This window comes from Bos mutus, chromosome 26, assembly GCF_027580195.1.
Source record: "Bos mutus isolate GX-2022 chromosome 26, NWIPB_WYAK_1.1, whole genome shotgun sequence".
NCBI lineage: Eukaryota > Metazoa > Chordata > Mammalia > Artiodactyla > Bovidae > Bos > Bos mutus.
The window spans coordinates 8,512,969-8,535,101 of NC_091642.1; the positions used below are offsets into that span (position 1 = coordinate 8,512,969).

The 22,133-nt window shown below is 45.5% G+C and overlaps 1 protein-coding gene across 4 annotated transcripts in view; it reads left to right on the forward strand.

Moving 5' to 3' along the window:
- CPXM2 (carboxypeptidase X, M14 family member 2) overlaps positions 1-22,133 on the forward strand; it is a 135,982-nt gene that overhangs the window by 79,471 nt on the left and 34,378 nt on the right. For all 4 annotated transcript variants that reach the window (XM_070363523.1, XM_070363521.1, XM_070363522.1 and 1 more), the window contains 2 exons: positions 13,340-13,424; positions 14,406-14,556. In XM_070363523.1, coding sequence (XP_070219624.1) covers positions 13,340-13,424; positions 14,406-14,556 — 236 coding nt within the window. The remainder of the gene's footprint in view (positions 1-13,339; positions 13,425-14,405; positions 14,557-22,133) is intronic.

Consider the following 22,133-nt stretch of genomic DNA (forward strand, 5'->3'; position numbering starts at 1 on the left):
GAGTACATCATGAGAAATGCTGGGCTGGAAGAAACACAAGCTGGAATCAAGATTGCCGGGAGAAATCTCAATAACCTCAGATATGCAGATGACACCACCCTTATGGCAGAAAGTGAAGAGGAACTCAAAAGCCTCTTGATGAAAGTGAAAGTGGAGAGTGAAAAAGTTGGCTTAAAGCTCAACATTCAGAAAACGAAGATCATGGCATCCGGTCCCACCACTTCATGGGAAATAGATGGGGAAACAGTGGAAACAGTGTCAGACTTTATTTTTCTGGGCTCCAAAATCACTACAGATGGTGACTGCAGCCATGAAATTAAAAGATGCTTACTCCTTGGAAAGAAAGTTATGACCAACCTAGATAGCATATTAAAAAGCAGAGACATTACTTTGCCAACAAAGGTTCGTCTAGTCAAGGCTATGGTTTTTCCTGTGGTCATGTATGGATGTGAGAGTTGGACTGTGAAGAAGGCTGAGCACCGAAGAATTGATGCTTTTTAAGTGTGGTGTTGGAGAAGACTCTTGAGAGTCCTTTGGACTGCCAGGAGATCCAACCAGTCCATTCTGAAGGAGATCAGCCCTGGGATTTCTTTGGAAGGAATGATGCTAAAGCTGAAACTCCAGTACTTTGGCCACCTCATGCGAAGAGATGACTCATTGGAAAAGACTCTGATGCTGGGAGGGATTGGGGGCAGGAGGAGAAGGGGACGACAGAGGATGAGATGGCTGGATGGCATCACTGACTCGATGGACGTGAGTCTGAGTGAACTCCAGGAGTTGGTGATGGACAGGGAGGCCTGGCGTGCTGCGATTCATGGGGTCACAAAGAGTCGGACACGACTGAGCGACTGATCTGATCTGATCTGATCCATCCTGGTAGTTAAACTGTCATGAACCCCTTCTCAGTTTCCTTGTTAGGAAATTGCCAGTAGTGTTTATCTCAAAATAGTTTGAATGAATCAAATGGAGAATTGCCATCTCGTTTTTGACTTGTTTGGAGTGGGGTTTCTCGGCCTCCGCACTCTTGGCGTTCTGGGCTGGATAACTTCACTCTAGGCATCTGTTCTGTGCATTTCAGGCTGTGAGTGGCATCCTGGACTCTATGCACTTGATGCCCCGCCTTGTAGCCCCCGACTTCACCCCCTACCCCCTAGTCATAACGCTCAGGAATGTCTCTGACCTTGCCAAATGCCCCCCGGGGAGCAGAATCACCCCCCACTGAGAACCACTGCTGTATGTGCAGACTTGAGGTCTCTTCCCAGACACATACAGTTGGTACACTGCACTGCCCAGGGCCTGTTGGCATTCCCCAGAGCAGTGCGGGTCCACCCATGTGGTGGGTGGAGTGCTCAGAAGAGCATATCGGGTCTTGGGCTGGAATTGAAAGCGTTTCCAGAAGCCTCCAGTGCCAATACGATGACCTGCTTGTTCTTGCTAGTTGGGCTCATGATGGGTAAAGAACAGAGCATGCGTGTTTCTGGCACATGGCTTCCAACATCCCATAGAAGGAACCGAATGTTTTGAGAAATACCAGGAAACTCATCTCTGGTAAGTGAACCATGAAGTTAAACATTGATTTGTCAGATGGGAAGGAATTTCCTGAGTGTTGATTTGAATTCTGATTCCACCTTGGGAGAGAGACTGATGTTTTGAGATGGGCAGGATGACTTAGATTTCGGTGGCTGTAGTTTTCTGGCTAAGCCCTGAGCTTCCCATTCATTGAATGCAGCTAGGGAACCGTTATTTTATCCTGTTGGCATAAAACAAGCCTGGACCCACAAGCCTGGGGAAGAGAGAAAGGATTGGAATGAGTCTAAGAATGGAGCTACAATCCAAGTGGGGCCCTCATGGTGAGCAGGTTTCCCCCCATCAGATGTCCACGTTCTGATCCTGGGACCTGTGAATCTCTTACCTTTCATGGCAAAAGGGACTTTGCAGATGTGATTAAGTCAAGGACTTCAAGATGGAGAAAGTGTTCTGGGCTATTCACATGGCCCGAGCAAAATATGGGTTCAATTCAGTCGCTCAGTCATGTCCAACTCTTTGCGACCCCATGGACTGCAGCACAACAGGCCTCCCTGTCCATCACCAACTCCCGGAGTTTACTCAAACTCATGTGCCTCGAGTCAGTGATGCCGTCCAACCATCTCATCCTCTGTTGGCCCTTTCTCCTCCTGCCTGCCTTCAACCTTTTCCAACAGTGGCCAGAGGAGATGTGACTACAGAAGACAGTGGTTACAGAGATGCAACACCACTGGCTTCAAAGATGGAGCAAGGGGACCACCAGCAGAGGAAAGTGGGCGCCTCTAGAACCTGACACAGACGAGGACACAAAAGTCCTTCCCTAGAGCCTCCAGGCAGGAACCAGCCCTGCTAACACCTTGACCTTAGACCAGTGAGACCTGTAGTTTGCAGAACTGTGCAATAGTATATTTCTGTGGTCCTAAGTTAATAAATGTGGTAATTTATTACAGCAGCCATAGGAAACTGACATAACTCTCAAAGTCTAGAGGTCAAAATGAGAGTCCAGTGAGCATAAAGCCCAAAGCAGGGGGACTTGGGAGCAGACATTTCAGAGTGAACATGGATCCTTTGATTCATGTGATAATTGTGGATCTATTAGACGTGTGTGTGTGTGTGTGTGTGTGTGTGTATGCATGGTGTGAGTGGGCATGTTTGTACTGGCCAGAATACAGAGCTTTGCAAGCTGGAGAGACTTGGCCTGCTCTGGGCAGAAACCAAAGTTCCAGACTACTTGGAAAGCTTTATATCCTGTTACTTGCAGTCCATCATCCAGACATATCTGTTCCAATTTGGTACCTAACATTCCTTGTCAGGTCCTATTATTTTTATCAGGAGGTTCAGAAGAGGATGGGATTATACTTCCAGTACATCTGCTATGTTCCTGAGCACTGGAGTTGATGCATATCTATACGCGAGCTCATTTAGTCTTCATAAATGACAGTTGTTAGAGGATAGTGATGATGCTGATCTGCTCTCTGACTGCATTCCGTGTTTCTTGGAAGCAAAGTGAAAGATGTTGGGAAGGACTCATGAGATCAGGTGAGATCAGGTTGGTGATTGATCTGGGGGTACTAAAATTCTGCACCCAGAGCCAAGGGAAAAGAGGAGTATGACGAAAACCAAAGAATGGGAGACTGGAGCTTCCAGGATGAAGGAGCAGGAATGAACATAATCTGACCCTTTCCTCCCACTTCACAGCCACATCCTTGCTGAGACACTCGACTTGTTCTTCTGAGATACAGTAAGGCCACGTGTGTGGAAACAGTTTGTAAACTGAAGGCTGGGGGCGTACGAGTTATTATTAGGAAGTGTTAGTATAGTTGCTCTTTCAAAGAAGAGGAAAACTGTATATTTATAAAAAGTTGGTGGCAATGGTTTAGTTGCTAAGTCGTGTTCGAGTCTTGCAATCCTGTGGACTGCAGCCCAAGCACCTCTGTCCATGGGATTTCCCAGGCAAGAATACTGGAGTGGGTTATCATTTCCCTCTCCAGGGGATCTTGTGTCTCTTGCCTTGGTAGGTGGATTCTTTAACACTGAGCCACCAGGGAAGCCCCTTATAGGAAATTACCAGGGCAAGTATTTTTGTTTTTTCCTTAAAATATGTTTTCAAGGGTGAATGTAGCATCTTCACCTACATCCTGTCCCAAGAGATGATTGGGCCATTTTCCTGTGCAGAAGCTTAGCCCATAACATTCAAATAAATATTTTGTCTTTGTCATTGTGTAATGTTTGATGGATACAAAAGCATTGATGTAATAAGGTCCGTGCATGCTCAGTCGCTTCAGTTGTGTCTGACTCTGCGACCCTATGGACTGTAGCCCACCAGCCTCCTCTGTCCATGGGATTTTCCAGACAAGAGTACTGGAGTGGGCTGCCATGCTGTCCTCCAGGGGGTCTTCCTGACTTAGGAACCCCAAGTCTCTTGGTAGGTGGGTTCTTTACCACTAGTGCCACCTGGGAAGCCCCTACTACTGAAGGTGGTATCATAATAAAGGGCTTCCCTGGTGTTGCCTGGAGAATCCCAGGGATGGGGGAGCCTGGTGGGCAGCCATCTATGGGGACTTAGCAGCAGCAGCAGCTGGTGGCTCAGACAGTAAATAGTCTGCCTGCAATGCAGGACACCTGGCTTTGATCCTTGGGTCAGGAAGATCCCCTGGAGAAGGGAATGGAAACCCACTCCAGTATTCTTGCCTGGAGAATCCCATGGACAGAGGAGGCTGGTGGGCTACAGTCTGTGGGATCACAGAGTCAGACATGACTGAGCGACTAACATTTCATTTTCATCATAATAAAACCAACAGTCACAAACCCACTGCACACCTGAGGAACTGGAACATTGCCAATACTATTGAAACTATTTATGTGCTCTTTCCTCATCCTGCCTAGATGCTTCTTCCCAGAAGTAAAACTGTTCTCTTTATTATTTATCTATTATCTCCTTACCTTTTAAAAAAGTCTTATCATGTATCACACATGCAAACAGTTTTCTTTTGGGGGGATTTATAAAAATGATTTTGTTCTTTATTTAGCTTTTTAAACTTGTCTTCCCCCCAAACTTATGCTTCAGAGGGTCATTCATGTTGCCTATGACTGTAGTTCGTTAATTTGTTCTGTGTTTGACCTTGTAAATTTGTTGTTCCTGTTCAGTCACTAAGTCATGTCTGACTTTTTGGGACCCCATAGACTGCAGCAGGCCAGGCTTTCCCGTCCTCCACCATCTCCTGGAGTTCACTGAAATCCATGTCCACTGAGTCAGTGATGCTCTCCAGCCGTCTCATCCTCTGCCACCCTTTCTCTGTTTGTGTTCAGTCTTTTCCAGCATCAGGAAAATGATGATTGACTTTTCCAGTGAGTCATCTCTTCACATCATGTGGCCAAAGTATTGAAGCTTCAGCATCAGTCCTTCCAATGAATATTCAGGGCTGATTTTCTTTAGGATGGACCATATGCCACCATTTATCCACTCTCCTTCATGGAGATTGGATTGCTTCCTTTTCAGTTTTTTTATTATTTTATTATACATTTTTTTGGTCTTAAAAATAATATTGCTGTTAACATTCTTATATATATCTCTTGGAGCACATGTACGAGGGCAGCTTCGTGGTATGTACTTGGAGTAGAACTGCTGAGGTGGAAAGTGTGTAAATGTTGAGTTTAATGGAATAAGGACAAGTCATTTTCCAGAGTGCTTGCCCAAGTAGCCTCTTCTTCTCCAGTCGTGTTTTAGAGTTCCTGTTGTTCTACATTCTCACCAGCATTTTGGTATTGCTGTTCTCCTAAATCTTCAATATAAGCATTGTCTTTTCAATATAAAGCAGTATCTTCCCTTGTCGTCCTAACTTTCATTTCCCTAATTACTAATAGGGTTGAACTTCTTTTCCCATTTTTACTTGCTTTTTTGTTACCTTTACTGTGAAGTACCTACCATGTTGCTTGCTGTTTATGTTGTTTTTTTTCCTTTGTCTCATTGTTTTATAGAGTTAAAAAATACATATTCTGAATACTAATCCTTTTGTTAATTAAATGTGTCAAAGTATATTCTCCCAGCTTAAGATTTCTGTTACTGGTTTCTTTATGATGTCTCTTGAAAAGTAAAAAATTTTTATTTTTAGTTAGTTCAATTTGCTTGTATTTTATGATTATATTGTATCATGTAGAAAATCCTTTCATACCTCATGGTTACAAAGTGATTCTCCCATATGTTCTTTAATTTTTTAAAGTTTCGCTTCTCACATTTAATAGTTGATACTTCTGGTTATGATTTTTGTAAAAGATGTGAAATATCAGTCCAATTTCAACTTCTTTTTATATTAATAGCCCAGTTGCCTTCAGACAGGTTTTGTAATAGTTTATTTCCCATTGCTTCTCTGATAACTCAGTTGGTAAAGAACCCACCTGCAGTGCAGGAGACCCTGGTTCGATTCCTGGGTCGGGAAGATCCCCTGAAGAAGGGATAGGCTACCCACTCCGGTGTTCTTAGGCTTCCCTTAGGGCTCAGCTGGAAAAGAATCTGCCTGCAATGCAGGAGACCTGGGTTTGATCCCTGCATTGGGAAGATCTCCTGGAGAAGGGAAAGGCTACCCACTCCAGTGTTCTGGCCTGGAAAATTGCATGGACTCAATAGTCCATGGGGTTGCAAAGAGTCAGACACGAATGAGTGATTTTCACTTTCGCATTTCCCATTGATATATGACATCTCTGTCAAGGAATGGGTCTGTTTCTGGACTCTCAGTTTTGTTCCATTTATAATGTGTCTTAATTACTAAAACTTTAAAATAAATCCTAATATCTTAATAGGGCAATTCCCACTCACCCTGTTTCTTTTTCCTATAAAGAGTCTTGATTATTTTCTTCCATGTAAATTTTAGTATCAATTTGTCAAAGTTTCTCTACTATGCTATTGGGATGTTTTGCTTAGAATTGACATACTTTTCTCTTCATGGGCATAGTATATAAATCTCCACTTATTTATGTCTTTTAAAATGTCTTTCAATAAAGTTTTCTCCACACATGCCCTGTACATCTTTTGTTTATTTTATTTCTAGGTACTTTATTTTTGGCTGCTGATGTATAGAGCTGTGGTCAATTTTTGTATAGTTGCCTTATGTCCAGTCATCTTGCTGAACTCTCTTATCAGATCTAATAACTTTTCTAGCTTCTTTTGAGTTTTCTTTGTAGATAGGTAAATTCATTGGGATCTGAATATTTTGCTTCTTGCTTCTGTTACTTCCTTCCCATGGAGGATGTTTTCTTGTGTGTTTAATGATATATATAATGATATATATAATGATATATATATATTTTTTTAATTGTGAGTGTCTATGTAATGGAACTTAGTGAAATTGTTGAGAACCTAAATTGAAGATTCTTTTCTTTAGAGAGGATTCATGGGTGCTTCTTTGGGGAGCCAGGTGGATGCTAATGTTTTGAAGCCATTTCAGCCCCCTTTGAGAGCCCAGGAAAAAGTCCCTGAATCAGCATTCCTGTCTTTTGTTGTCCCCAGGCTTACTGTTTTGATTCCAGCACTGCTATATCCATTTTTCTCTGGGGCAACTCTGCTCTTTTTCTTTGCTTACTGTTCATGTTTTTTTTTCAGTTCACAGATCTTTTTTTGTTTTTGTTTTTCCCCCTTAGAGATTTCCTTGACTTGCTTTCTAGCACTCTGATGTTTTAAAACATTCAGTTGTTTTAACGTAACCAGCAGCTAGTTGTACTGAAGTAGAAAGCTGTGTAAGTATTTAGATGATGGACGTTCTTGGCTTTTATTTCAACCAAATTAACATCAAGTTAATTATCTGAATGTGTTCCAGTTTTTTTCCTTTGTAGCCCACCTCCTGTTTCCTGATCTGAAGGAAGGCTGGTTTGGTGGGAATCTCATATAAGGATAGGATTTGGGGGGAGGGGCGTTGTTTTTTTTAATTTCTATTCTAAGTGAGGGAGGTGGCTGGAGCCCAAAGGAGAGTCAGCGTGGCTTCTCAGTCTTTCTGTAGCGGGAAGTCTTTGACATTAAACCCTTCTTTACTTGGGCTGCTTTGCTTGTAGTTGAAATCTCCAGTCACAGAGAATTAAATGTCAAGGTGGTTCTGTGATGTGGAAAACCTCTCTGAGGGAACTGGAAAAAAGCCACAAAGTGCTGTGAATTTCAAGCCTTCCCCATGGATTAGGAGACCAGGAAGCACTGGGCATTATAGCTCTGATTTTTAAAGCTGTATCTCTAATCGCATGGATGTGTCTGTCACAAAGGATGAAATATGTGACTTTTACCTTCGATAAGGAGTATGTTGCTTTCATTAACCTACGCCCTGCCTCCTTCATTCCTCTGGGCTGCACACCCTTTCTCTGCCCTGCCACAACTTCCTGCACTCACCTCATCACAGCACTTAATCATAGTCTCTTGAAATTTCTAGTTTACTTCCCCTTCTGCCTCATTAACCTGTAAACATCTTGAGTAAATAAATCGTGCAGGCTTTGTCTTTGTAGTTCAGAGGCTGGAATTGTATTGGCAGTGTAGTAGCTGCAGGGTTAGAAACAGGATTTAACACATTCCACGTTGTCTTAATCTTTTCGGGCAGATAGAACTTTTAGACACAAATCAATCCCACCCCAGCATTGCTGCTGCTGCTGCTGCTGCTGCTAAGTCGCTTCAGTCGTGTCCGACTCTGCGCAACCCAATAGACAGCAGCCCGCCAGGCTCCGCCATCCCTGGGATTCTCCAGGCAAGAACACTGGAGTGGGTTGCTGTTTCCTTTTCCACACCCCAGCATTACTGATTGGCAAATCTTTCTCTTCTATTACCCTGGACTATCAACTTTCTTAAATTTAATTTAAAAGTAATTAATTCTTAATTTTTTTTTTATAGCTGTGACAGCCCCGATTATTATCATTACTAGGGCCTGAAGGGTTAGGCTTGGATATCAGTGGTTCTCTGAAAGTGTCTGAAGGGAGCATCTGAGTTACGTTTACAGTTCAATTGATAGTCCTAGATGCTGGCATAGCATTGGGCAGTATATTAATTATGATACATTGTTCATATGAAGAGCTCGGATTTATGGAGCAGTTATTATGTTCCAGGCGCTGTGCTTGGACTCTACATGCATTACCTCATTCATCCCTCACTCACTGTGCAAAGGCGTAGAGTGACCTTCCAGTTGCCTTGGACTCGACATGCATTACCTCATTCATCCCTTACTCACTGTGCAAAGGCGTAGAGTGACCTTCCAGTCGCCTTGCAGCTGGGCCTCAGAGATCACATGACTCTCATGCAGGTCACAGTTGCTAAGTGGAAGGACTAGGAGTTTGGTTTGGGCTTCTTGACCTCAAAGCCTGAGGCCTTAATCAATGTAGTATAGCCTCTCTCAGCGTATAAATGAATATATAAATATATAACTTCCTGGTAGGTAGCCTTATTATTTTTGGAAAGATTAGGCAGCTTGCCAAGTGTATGTAGTTAGTAAACAACAAAGCCGGATTTAAGCTAAAATGGTTCATGCTCATTTCTCCACTCCCACTCTCATTGTACTTTTACTAAATGTCACAGCAGTAGTTTCAAAATGTGTGCGTGCAAATGAAGCAATGCCTCAGAAGCTAATGAAATAAAAAAAATGAAATCAAATATTTTAAAGTACTGAAAGAAAACGTCAACCTAGAATTCCCAGAAAAAAATATCATTCAAAAATGAAGGTGAGACGAAGCTGATTCAGACAATAAAAACCTAAAAACTTATTGCCAACGTATCAGCTTTAAAAGGGATATCAAAGGATGTTCTTCAAGCAGAAAGAATATTTTCCCAGATGGAAATATGAAAATGCAAAAATGAATGAAGGCTAGCAGAAAGGTTAAATAAGTAGGTTTACAATTACTAATGATACAAAGCAGGAGTAGTAAATATCTTAGAAAATTTAAAGAATTTATAGAATTAAAAATAAATTCTGAAATCATGCAAAAAGCAGAGGGATTAATGGACTTAAATTATTGTATGGTTCTGGTATTATCATGAAAGTGTTAGAAATTAAAATTTGAATAAGACTACTAATTCAAGGATACATGTGTAATCTCTAGGTTAGTTACGAAAAGAATAGTGTGAATATTTAACTAGTAAATTAATAAAGAAAAAAATGGAATAGTAAGAATATTTGATCATAAAATGAAAATTCAAAAAGGAAAATGAAATCTATTTCATTACAAAATACAAATTTCTTCTTATAAAAGAAATAGTAAGGTGGTAAATATAAATCTAAATATAATACTAATTACATTTAAATGAACTATATTATCCAATAGAAGAATAATATTATCATACTGTACCTAAGAAAAAAATTCATGAGAGACACAGTTTAAATAGTTTAAATTTAAACTATGTCAGAGGTTAAAAGTAAAGAATTAAGAAATATATCAATCTTAACCAAAACAAAGCATGGTTAGCTCTCCTACTATTACACAAAATGACTGTAAGGCAAGAGGCATTGATAGAGATTTAAAAAGCATATTTCATAATCATAAAAGTCAATCTACAAAAAATATATCACAGCCTCAAATCTGTATGTGCTCAACAGCATAGCCTCATAGTGTATGTAGCAAAAGTGGGAGAACTAGCAGAAACAGATAAACTCACAGCCAGTTTGGCATCTTTTTTACACACTTCTTTCCATAACTGTTAGAAAAAGCAGACAAAAAATCACGGATGCAGAAGACCTGAACAACATAGTTAATCGTGCTCGCGCTCAGTTGCTTTAGTCGTGTCTACTCTTGGCGACCCTAGAGACCGTAGCCCAGCAGGCTCCTCTGTCCATAATATTCTCTAGGCAAGAGTGTTGGAGTGGTTACCGTGCCCTCCTATGGGAGATCTTCCCGGCCCAGGGATCAAACCCATGTCTCATGCCTCTCCTGCATCAGAGGCGGATTCTTTACCAGGGAGCCACCAGGAAAGCCCAACATTTGTTCAAAATTATATGTGTGGAACATTGCACACGGCAATCACAGAACTGCAGTGAGTTTTAGTGCACATAGAACATTAGCCAAAGCTGACTACATGCTGAGCCATAAAGAAGGTCTCAACAAAGGATCAACATGATTCAAAGTATGTTCTCTGTTCACAATGAAATTAAACTAGAAACCAGCAGTAAATAGATAACCGGAAAACCTCTAGTACCTGGAAATTTAAAATTGTACTCTTAGATAGTTCATGGTCAAAGAAGAAATCACAACTGAAATTCATATTTTGAACTGAATCCTAATAGTTTAGAGGCAGACAGGGGACAGGACAGGAGGAGTCCAGACAAATGCAACAGTGTGTGCCAAGGCCCTGAGGCAAGAGAGAGTGTAATCGGTATCAGGGATTGAGAGAAAGGCGTGGAAAACAAGAGGTAAGCAAGGGTTTTGTAGAATACAGTGAGCAATTTGGTCTTAATGCTAAGATAAGAGTGATACTTTAAGCAGGGGGTGACGTGGTAATATTTCATTAGAAAAAGTAAGCCTCTGACTGCAGGATAGACTGGAGGGCAGTTTAAAATTTACAAGACTGTTTGGAGGCAGCAGCAGTAGTCCTGGCTGGAGAGAAGGGCTGGATGGTGCAGTGGAGCTGCGGGAAGTGGGAGGTTCTAGAAAGCTCTGGGAGGTAAAATTGACAAAACCTGGTGATGAATACACTATCAGGGAGAAAGGGAGGGTGGGGAACCAAGAGGACTCTGGGATTTTGTTGCCCTGGGTGGCTGGCAGTGTTTTCCTGGGGCAAGGGCTCCCCAGTCGGGGCACAGAGTGGACGAAGTGAATCAGTTGGTTTGAGTGCAGGTTCAGTTTGGCCGTGGCTGAGACGTTAAGTGGAGGGTCGGATAGGCAGGAGGACACGGTGCAGGTCTGCGGGTCAGAAGAGAGGGCTGAACCACATACGCAATTAATCACCCTCCGAACGCAAGTGTTGAATTGGTTCGTGTTTATTTTTTCTTTTCATTAAGTTTGAGAAATCGTTCTTTGGTTTTCAACCTTTGTTTTTTTTTCTCTCCCTCCTTTTCTTTGGAGAACTTGTTTGAATTTTTCTTTCCATACCTCTCTTTTTGTTCATGTGCTTCTTTTGAGCATGCTCCGTTGTGTCTGACTCTTTGCAACCCCATGGACTGTAGCCCACCAGCCTCCTCTGTCCATAGGATTTCCCAGGCAAGAATACCAGAGTGGGTTGCCATTTTCTTCTCCAGGAGACCTTCCTGACCCAGGGATTGAGCACGTATTTCTTGTGTTTCCTGCATTGGCAGGCGGATTCTTGACTGCTGTGCCACCTGGGAAGCCCAGCTTCTTTTGAGAGGCTTCCTGAATTCATCATCTCCACTGTGCAGGATACACCCCTTACTTCTGCCGCCTGCCTGGCGGGATCGCCATGGGGCGTGATCAGCAGAAAAACAGATGGCCAAGGAACTAAGGATGCAAGCCATTGGAAAATGATTTGAATGTGGGAAACAGGTTGCTATTTGGGGTGAAGATAATTTCCCAGTGCAAAGGATCTGAGCACTTGCTGAAGTGCCTTTCAGAAGGGTTGCTTATTGGGCCCTTATTGGGCCCACACAGACATGGGCCCAAGTCCTTAACCTCCCTAGGAGGAGCGTGTTGCTTGATAAATCCTGGCTTCCAGCAGGTACTCACACAAAGCTGGTGGGCAGGTGAAAGAAGAAGGCAGAAGGTTCAGCTGAAGATTGGTTCCCAAGCTCGTATAAAAGCACCTAAGAATAATAACTTTTGGGTTTCCCTGGTAGCTCAGATGGTAAAGATCTGCCTGCAATGCAGGAACAGGGTTAGATCCCTGAGTCAGGAAGATCCCCTGGAGAAAAGAATGGCAACCCACTCCAGTATTCTTGCCTGGAGAATCCCATGGACAGAGGAGCCTGACAAGGGGAACCTTCTTGCGATCTATCTGGATCCTGAGTCCAAGGAGATTTCACAGTCAGAAAACAAGGATTCCAAATGCTTCAGCTGGTGGAATGTTCTAAGAGATTAGTCCTTTGGTGCTTTTAGTTCCAATATTTTAAAAATTTAAAAAGGAAGATGCTCGGGAAGACTTTCCTCCATTGCTTTAATACATGATGCTATAAAAAACTGAGGCAAAGGGGGAAAAAGTCTTTTTTTTTTTTTTTTTGCCTAGCCTACCACATTGACCTCCACACTGGGAAGTCATATTTTGGCTCTTTTTCCCTCAGTAATTTCTGTGCAGTAGGATGTGGTGACAGGGATCTGGCCTGGGGCCTGGATATCTCTGGATTATTGCTGGAGGTGGGGTCAGGGACTTGTCTGCCCGGCTCTGACAGCCAAGGAGAAACCTACTATCTCTCAGAGACTCGGGCTGCTGTGTTTGTGGCTGGTGGGATCTCATTTGTTACATTCCCAAATCAGTTTTCCAAACGAAGTTTGTAGACTGACTTTTCCACTTTTACTGAGATTACTTTTCCATGTGGAACTCTGCTACTACGTGTGATGTCAGTGTTCCATATAAACAAACAAGCAAGTATCTGTGAATCTTTATGTGCGTGACAGACTTTTAATGTTTATTGGGGGCCAGGCGTTGTCCTAAGTATTTAAAGGGTATGAAAGCATTTACTGCTTACATTAATATTTTAAGCTTGGTGCTTTTATGATTCCCATTTCATGGGTGAATAAACTGTAGCACAGATGTGTCACTTAACTAGCCAAGGCCACAGGGAGGGTGAGAGTTGGGCCAGGCTGTGACCCCACGCTGTCCACCTCTGGGACCCCCTTTGCCTATTGCTGAACCTCTGTGTGGAAGAAGGAAACTTTCTTAAGCGCGTAGTCCCAATGATGTTTTATTTTTCCTTAGGAGTGACTGGGTGACCTCCTATAAGGTCATGGTGAGCAATGACAGCCATACATGGGTCACTGTTAAGAATGGATCTGGAGACATGGTGAGTCCCCTCTAACCATGCCCTGGGGATCTGGCTGTCAGGGTTCTCCAGAGAGAGGCGGTGGACACCCAGCCAGAATTGCACCTGGATGTTGGCTGATTCTGTGCCAACTCAAACCAACCATCCAGAGTGATGGATGCTGACCCCCCTTTCCATGTCCTGATGCTCAGAACCACGGGGTCCACATTCAGGGCTCGTGTAAAAGTCAGAGTTGCTGCGATGTGGTATCTTCCGCAGGTCACAGGTCAGCCCTGGAAGACCAGTGGGATGTGGGCTATGTTGGTGCCCACACGGCTCTTCAGTTAAAATAGTTCCTGAACTTACTTTACTTACCTGGCCTTTCAGCTCCATGCCTCCCTCCAAGCTAGCCAGTTCTGACCCTGTTGCCCTCTTCCTCGGGTTCTCAAGTGCGAGTTCCTATCACGGTGCAGTGCCTCCCACAGCCTGCCTGCAGCCTCTGTTTTGGCCTTCGTTCCCATTCTCAGCCCCACCCCCGACTTGTACCCACTCCTCTGTGTTCCAGTAAAAGTGAGGTGGCTGCTCTTCCGCTGAATCCAATGTCTGAGCTCCTCCAGCCATCACTTCCTTTTCTCTAGCATCCCTCCCGTTCCTGCATCTCGAGTTTTCCTTCAAGGCCAGTTCAAATGGCATCTAATCCCCAAAGCTTCACCTGGTCCTTTCCTTCTTCAGAAATCCCAAAGCTCTGTGGCTGTCTCTCTGCCATGACACCAATAGATTTCACCTACGATGTCTAAGTTTAACCGTCCTCCTCCTCCCAGCTCCGCCCCCGTTAGATGGGTGCTTCCTGAGGGCAGGGTCCAGGCCTGATCCATTTCTCCTCCCCATCCCCCCCACCAAATGCCGACCTCACATTTAGATGTGCCTTAATGAAATCTTGCGGACTGAGTGAATTACTGACTCTTTCATGACTTGATAATCAAGCTCTAAAAGAGTCTCCTTTTCCCCCTTGTGCATAAATAGATATTTGAAGGAAACAGTGAAAAGGAGATCCCTGTACTGAACGAGCTGCCCGTCCCCATGGTGGCACGCTACATCCGCATAAACCCCCAGTCCTGGTTCGATAATGGGAGCATCTGCATGAGGATGGAGATCCTTGGCTGCCCGTTGCCAGGTGGGTCTGCCCTTCTGTGCTTCCTGCAGGGAGGGAACGCCGGTGGAAGACAGGTGCTTAGCCAGCAACGTGAATAAAAATAAGCCACACAGTCTTTTTCTCATCTAAGAAAATTACCACATCTATTGCAGAATATTTAGAAAACACAGGTAAACAAAAAGAAAACGAAAATCTCCTAGAACAACACTCAGAAACACTCTGAGCATTTGGGGTATTAAGGTAACATGCCAGCTGTGGTTTTGCCCACTGGGACTTTAAGATGATGCTTATTTCAAGATTGAAAATTCACCCAGCGCTGCTGCTCAGAAGCAGGCAAAAAATTACATAAAATGTTTTTGGTAACGTGTTTAGTTGCCCTTGAGTGCTCTTGCCACACTGGTTACAGGACGTGGCGGAACTTAGTTTCAAACTTGACCGTGTACATAGTCTCGCTCTGCTTACATAGTGAAGCCTCTTTCTGTTTAAGTAGCTCCACTTGGTTGCCTGAATCTTTGGGTGCTTGTTCCTTTGGCTTGTGTTCCCCTTTCCCTGTTTTCACATGATGGAGTTGGGTGTAACCCCAGGATGGAAGGAAATAAAGGGCTTGAATTAACATGCGCTTTTTGCATGTGGAGCTTTGCTGGTGTCTGCTCTGGACAAGCTAATCCGGTCTGGCTTGCAGCTCTGTCGGCTTTTCAGAACCTAGGGATTTGTGTCTGTATGGAGCCTTTTGTGGGCTTCCCTGGTGTCTCAGATGTTAAGAATCTGCCTGCGATGCAGGAAACCCAGGTTCAATCCCTGGGTCAGGAAGATCCCCTGAAGAAGGGCATGGCAACTCACTCCAGTATCCTTGCCTGGAAAATCCCACGGACAGAGGAGCCTGGCGGGCTAAAGTCCTTAAGAGTCAGACACAACTGAGCTGCTGACACTGCTACTGGAGCCTTTTGTGGCGGCTTCTTCATCCTCACCAGACATCTCCAGGGCAGGAAGCTGGCCTCCAGAACACTCCTAAGGCCCTTCACCAGAGCCTCTAGGAATTTCCGCCTCCTGTCCACCCACAGTCAGGCCACGGCAAGCAAGAAGCACAGCTTTGGGTTACTCTCCTGTCCTTCCTCCTCCAGGGAAGTCTCAGCATTCTTGTCTTATCTGAAACTCAGGCCTTACTATCTCTGGATCCCCTGCCAGGAGGAGGGGCACCGCCAGCTCTGATGCTCTCAGGTGCTTCTATATCCATCATGCTACTTCTATAGCCATCCCACCCCCCACCGTGAACTTACACTTACTGAGTTTTCAGAGTGTATTTCACATCATTCATTGCTTTTCCCTCAACCCTCATGATCTTGCTTCGCCAAGTATGAATTTATTCAAAACCAACTCTATTGGTGAGAAAGACAAGTCTGCTCACCTGCTATCTACTTACCTTCCCACCAGACAGATTCTTGGCTCCTTACTTGTACTTACTAGATTACAAGCTTTTTTCACGTCACTAACACTATTGGAGACCATCTATCTTGTGGGTGTTTTTATCCACCATATCTCAGGTTTTCAAACTGCCTCTTATAGTTGGAAATTCAGTTGTTTGATTGGAAAATTGGAAATACAGTCGGAAAATCAGTTTGATTCTTAAGAATTTCACAGTGGACATCTTCGTTTCTGTGTCATTGTGCATGTCCAAAATTATTGGGTGAATTATGGGATTATTGCTTAAATTAGATGATGGTACAAAAGACCCTGATGCTGGTAAAGATTGAAGGCAGGAGGAGAAGGGGACGATAGAGGTTGAGATGGTTGGATGGCATCACCAATTCAATGGACATGAGTTTGAGCAAACTCCAGGAGATGGTGAAGGACAGGGAAGCCTGGCGTGCTGCAGTCCATGGGGTCGCAGAGTCAGACACAACTGAGCAATTGAACAACAGCAAGAGGTGGGATTGCTGGTGGGAAAGCAGTGTGTGTGTTCAAGGTGGGTCCAGAGAAAATGTGAAGGCCTCCCAGTGTGGGACCCGGGCCCCCTTCTGTGGCTCATTCATCCTGGGGTGGCGATCACAGGGCCTGCCCGCTGCTGCCGGGGTCCTGCTGGGCTTTGCTGAGCTCACTGCGTCTGCAGACACAGACCCAGGCAGGGGACCGTGAGGCCGGCTTTGTGCCTGGTTGCTCAGCACGGCCTGTCTCTGCTTGCTTTAAAGGGCAGGGTCACGGTTTCTCTCTGAGGGCAGGAATTCATCTGTTGTCGGTTGAGGGCAAAGGGCAGCCTGTGAGAGTCTCATGAAATAAATATTTTCCTGTGAAGTTATTCTTGGTGTGTGTGTTTGAAGACAGGTCCTGGGGGCAATTTAAATACAAAGACAGAGTTACTGTGTGAAATCTGGATGGGTTTCAAGTATGGCCTTGGAATGGTTCTATTTTCCAACCCCAAATATTTAGGGCCGTTTTTCTTCTAGAAGTTGCTTAGCAGTCTGCCCGGAGGGGAGCTGGCCTTTGTACATGCCACTGGTGGTGGTCACATCTGAGGTCCTGGGGTGGCTCAGGGGTCCCCACGGCCACGTGGGTGATAAGTCTTGTTCAGTTGCCTTTCTGTCAACATGGTTCCTTTGTGCAAGTTAATGAGGCCAGAGGCAGAGGTGACCCGACCAAGTCAGTCACTCAGCCCAGCATGACTTTGTGCTGGTAATGCAACCGCCCAGCGTCTGTTCTTCCCGAAACTCTTGTTTATGAAAAATTCATTTACCTTTGCTTCTGCTTCTCTTTGTTCTGTACTCAGTCTCCCTGCGAACCCTCAGGTTGGGGCAGAGGAAGGGGAAGATGCTTTTTAAGTCTTCATGAATAATGTTTCTAAAAATTTTGAACTGGAACATGAATTACCCTATACATGGCCAACTCATTAGCAAAGACCCTGATGCTGGGAAGGATTAAAGGCAGGAAGAGAAGGGGACGACAGAGGGCGAGATGGTTGGATGGCATCACTGATTCAATGGACGTGAGTTTGAGCAAACTCCAGGAGATGGTGAAGGACAGGGAAGCCTGACATGCTGCATGCTGACATGCAAAGAGTCGGACACGGCTGAGTGACTGAACCACAGAGACAACAAAAAAGCTCCAAACTAACAGAAAAGGAGGAGGGTTGTTTAATGGTTGTAGTTTCAGTTTTGTAAGATGAAAATATTCTAGAGATATGTTTCCACAACAGTGTGAATTTATGTAATGCTACTTAACTATACTCTTGAGCATGGTTAATCAGAAGGTTTCCTGGACTTGGGCGAGCAGCCTGGTGGAGATGCCGTGAGGTGGGTTATATGAGATGGGGCAGAAGATAAGCACGGATGACGGCTCAGTGCAGGTGCTGCAAGGTCAGGTTACAGGAGATGGGGCGGAAGATACACGAACGTCAGGCTGCCCCCTTCTTGGAGCCACGTGGAGCTGTGGGTTTGATGTTTTCACTCACAGTAATGACTTGGGATCAAAACAAGCTCTGCCAGGGGTCCACGTCTCCCCTTGTTCCTCTTGGAGCGACCTTGTCACAAGAACAGTCACATGGGGTTGGACAAGCGCAGCTTCTCCTCATTAGGGAGCCGAGCACCTTGCAGAAGGGGTTTGGTCCTGTTTGTGCTGCTGCCAGGTCATCTCTGCTCAGGCTCTCTGTTGAGGTATCAGGGCTTAGGGTGACCAAAAGGCCGTGAGTGACAGTGAAAGTGTTAGTCACTCAGTCGCGTCCAACTCTGTGGGACCTCATGGACTGCAGCCCGCCAGCTCCTCTGTCCATGGGATTCTCCAGGCGAGGATACTGGAGTGGGTTGCCATGCCTTCCTCCAGGGGGTCTTCCCTACCCAGGCACTGAACCCAGGTCTCCTGCCTTGCAGACAGGGAAGCCATAGGTAGTGGGCATTTCCTTGGGTGAGGGGCTGGCCTCGTGGCAGGGAAGGAAAAGGGCTGCAGTGGCTGCATTCCTCGTGTCCTGTTCGTCCTCAGAGAGCACTTTGAGGTCAGCCGTTGTTTTCCTTTTTAAATGAGGTGAAACTGATGTAACATGGAGTAAAGCATTTTAAAGCTTACAGTTCAGTGCTGCTTAGTGTATTCACAAGACGATGTGATCGCTGGCTCTCTCTGGTTTTCAGAACTTTGTCATGGACCCCAAAACACCCTGGACTCACTGAGTAATCACTTTGAAATCCCCTTCCTCCATCTCTGGGTAACCTCTAACCTGCAGTGTCTGTGGAGTCACCTGTTCTGGATAAAGTGCATCATGAGCTCAGGGACTGCAGATAGCAGTGAGCCCCTGGTCCAGTAAAGGTACCCTTTCCTCTCCCAGTTGAGAACTCCCTCCCATCAAGCAAGATCCCAGCCCCCAGAGCAGCAAACAGCTGAGCGGAATGGTCCGAGAGCTGGGGTGTTCCCTTGGATGGCCACCAATGGGGTTTCTTCTGCGACTCTGACCGTCCTGTGGAGTGAGCTGGTGCTGGATTTGGGAGAAGAGCGTGTGTCCACGTCAGTGAGGAGCCAGGGATGTTCAGGGTGTGCAGTCATTTCCAGAGCTGCCATAACTCAGTACCAGGAAGTGGGTGGCTTTGGATAACAGAGTTATCATCTCAGTTCTGGAGGCGAGAAGTCCAAGATCAAGGCGTAGCGGGGCGGTTTCTTTGAGAGGCCGAGCGGCGGCGTCTGTTCTTGCCTCTCCCATGGGCTGCTGTGGTTTGCTGTCTGATTCTGATGCTCCTCAGCTTGTGGGCACCTCGCCCCCGTTGCCGCCTACATCATTACATGGTCTCCCCAAGTGCTTCTCTCTGCGCTCACCTTTCTGCTTTGGATAGACGCAGTCCTAATGGAATGGGGCCCACCCTAAGCACCTCATTTATACCCAATGAGCTCTGTGAAACCCCTCTCTTCAAATAAGGTCATGTTCTAAGGTCCTGGGAGTCAGGACTCCAACATATCTCTTTGGGGTGGGGACATCACTCAACCCAAAACGGGCTGAATGAGTAGACTTGTTGGGATGGAGCAGGATTTTGAGTTGTCGAGTAAGAGAAGTGAAGGGGGGAGGAGGTTGTAGACACCAGGATCCCCATCTGGAGTGAGTTTATTCCCATAACTAAGGTGTTCCAGAAGGAATAAGCTGGTTTTCAGTACATCTGATGCATGAAGCCAGCCACATGAAAGGAAGCAGGAGGCTGATTCTCCAAGGCACCATCTGTGAGAATAAGATCTTGCAGACTGAATCAGGACTTCTGTTTCAAACGTCGGAAGTCCTACTCAAATTCGCTGAAGTGAGGAGGGGGAGAAAAGGAAAATTTTAGTTCACAGGAATAAAAGTTCCAGAGGTAGATGTGACTCTGGCTTCAAGCAAGAAAGGGTCGACAATCTCGGGGTCTTCTTGGTGCAGTCAGGGCTCTCCTCCTCACCAGCTTGCAGGTGGGGAGCTTGGCCACTAACACCCCAAGCTCATCCACCATGTGAGATGACTCCGGCAGGAGGCCCTCCTCCTATGGCTCTGGAGAGAAAATCATCTTATGCGCCCAGCTTGTATCCTGGGATCATCTCTGAGCCAGTGGCTGTGGCCAGAACATGTGTATTTTCACGGGCTGGACCTAGGTCACATGCCCATCCCCGTGAGTGTTGGGCGAGGCTGTTCCATCAGAAGCATCTGGGATAGATTCTGCACAGGAGATAGGGATTCTTTTATCCACAGAAGGAAAAAGAGGACAGTGGGTTTGGCTGAATAACAGGGTGTGCCTGCAGACTCTGGGCCCCAGGGTGGGGCAGCTGAGTTTGGTTCTCACTTACCTACAGTGTTGAGCTCCTAAGAGGGTCTCCATAAAACTTAATCCAATCAGAATAAGCAGACAAGTAAAGAAGTATTTGTACAAAAGGTGGAAGGTGGAAAGTTGTGAAAAATGCTCACCTGGGGTTCCAAGACAATTCTGCAACTTGGACCCATATCCTCAGACAAATTGGTTAGTCTCAGGGAAGGAAGTTACCAAACATGAAGATATTTCATATGTACAGTTCTGGGCTTTTCTTCAGTCCTTTTTAAGAACCTTGAAGGCATAACTTGTGTTTGAAGACAAAAGGGGCATTTCAAAAAGAGCTTTAGAAAGAGGTTCTGGGGACTTGGAGGGTGGTGAATAGCTCTTAGGAATCAGCTTGTGGGTACATTCAGGGTCAAGTCGTGTGAAAAATGCGCTTTACCTTGACTTTGAAACCGACAAGTTTGGAAATCGAAGGGCAGGTGGCTTGCCAGAGAATGCAGGCAGCCGGCCCTCCCCAAAGGAGAAAGCTTGGAACAGAACTGGGGGCCTTTGCTAAACCTGAGATGCTTTTGCTTCTTTTCTGAACAGAATACCAGCTTGCCGCCCACCTCCCCCATCCTCACCCCCTGCATACATTATTTGCTTCTAATAGTGTTACTGGAAACCCTTTTGTGATCATTAAAAGCCGTCTTTTTGGCCTTCAGGTCTGTGTGTGGTTTTCAACCTGCTGCCAGCCTTTAAGGGAACCCCTGGTTCCATGTGGCAGTCACACCCTGCGGCCGTGGGATGCAGACAGGTAGCCGGCGCAGGTGGTCTCAGTGTGTGATATTGCTGGCAGTGTCCTCAGTACTTTAACACGGTGCTTCTCAAACTTCTGGATTTTTTAAAATCGTGCATTCTGATTCAGTAGGCGTAGGCTGGATCTTGTAAGCAGCTGGTGTTGCTGGTCTTGGCCTTGTTTGGTGGCACGAATTGGGACTCTCTGCTCCTGGCCCCACTGGGAGCAAGTGATCCTCCTTCCATCACCTGCCGCGGCCACCACCTGCAAACTGTCCTTGGAGCCACTTGGATCAGACGCCTGCTATGGTTCTAGCTTTGCTCACGTGGTTCCTGAGTTTGTAGGTTGACCTGTCTGTCTACATTGCAAGGAGACCTAAGCTGTTGAGGATTCCTGGCTGCATGGAGATGGAGGTGGAGGTCGTGAGCCTGGCTGAGGCTCTGTAGATCTCGCAACTTTTTGTCAGGTCAGGAAGGAGTCCTTAGAGCCCACGGGATGGTCCTTTCCCCCTTATCCTTCTTCTAGCTCTTCCTGCTCCCTCTTCCCTCCTTTCTTCTGAGTGTTCTTTGTTTTTTGGAATTATATAAGCAGTATCAGCTTATAAGAATGAAAGAAAGAAGTCAGTTTATATAGAAGAGAATCAAGTCAAGAATAGACGTCTCCTCCCCAGTCCCCAGAGGTCACCACTGTTAATGCATCCTGATCATGCCTGTTCGGGTGCTTTGGCTTCAGCAACAGAAGCACAGCCCCCACTGGCTTAGCAGTTCAGGAAATTCTTTGTCTCACGTGACTGAAAGTCCCAGAGGAGGTTGATGGGGATCTAGGGTTGGTTCAGTTACCCTCAGGTAACTACTGAGGTTCTCTTCTCACTCTCTCCTCTGTGCCAGTAAAGGTCTTCCCTTCAGTCCAGACTAGTAAGAGTGGCCAGGGGTGCTGTGCTCTGATTGGCTTAGACCAGTCATGTTGTACCCCTGCAGCTGAGGGCATGAAGTCAGTTTCCTAGAAGTGGAGAAGCGGGGATTCCCAACAACACAGGGCTCCTGTTAGGAAGGATGGAAGTGGACTGCATGTTGGGTGAG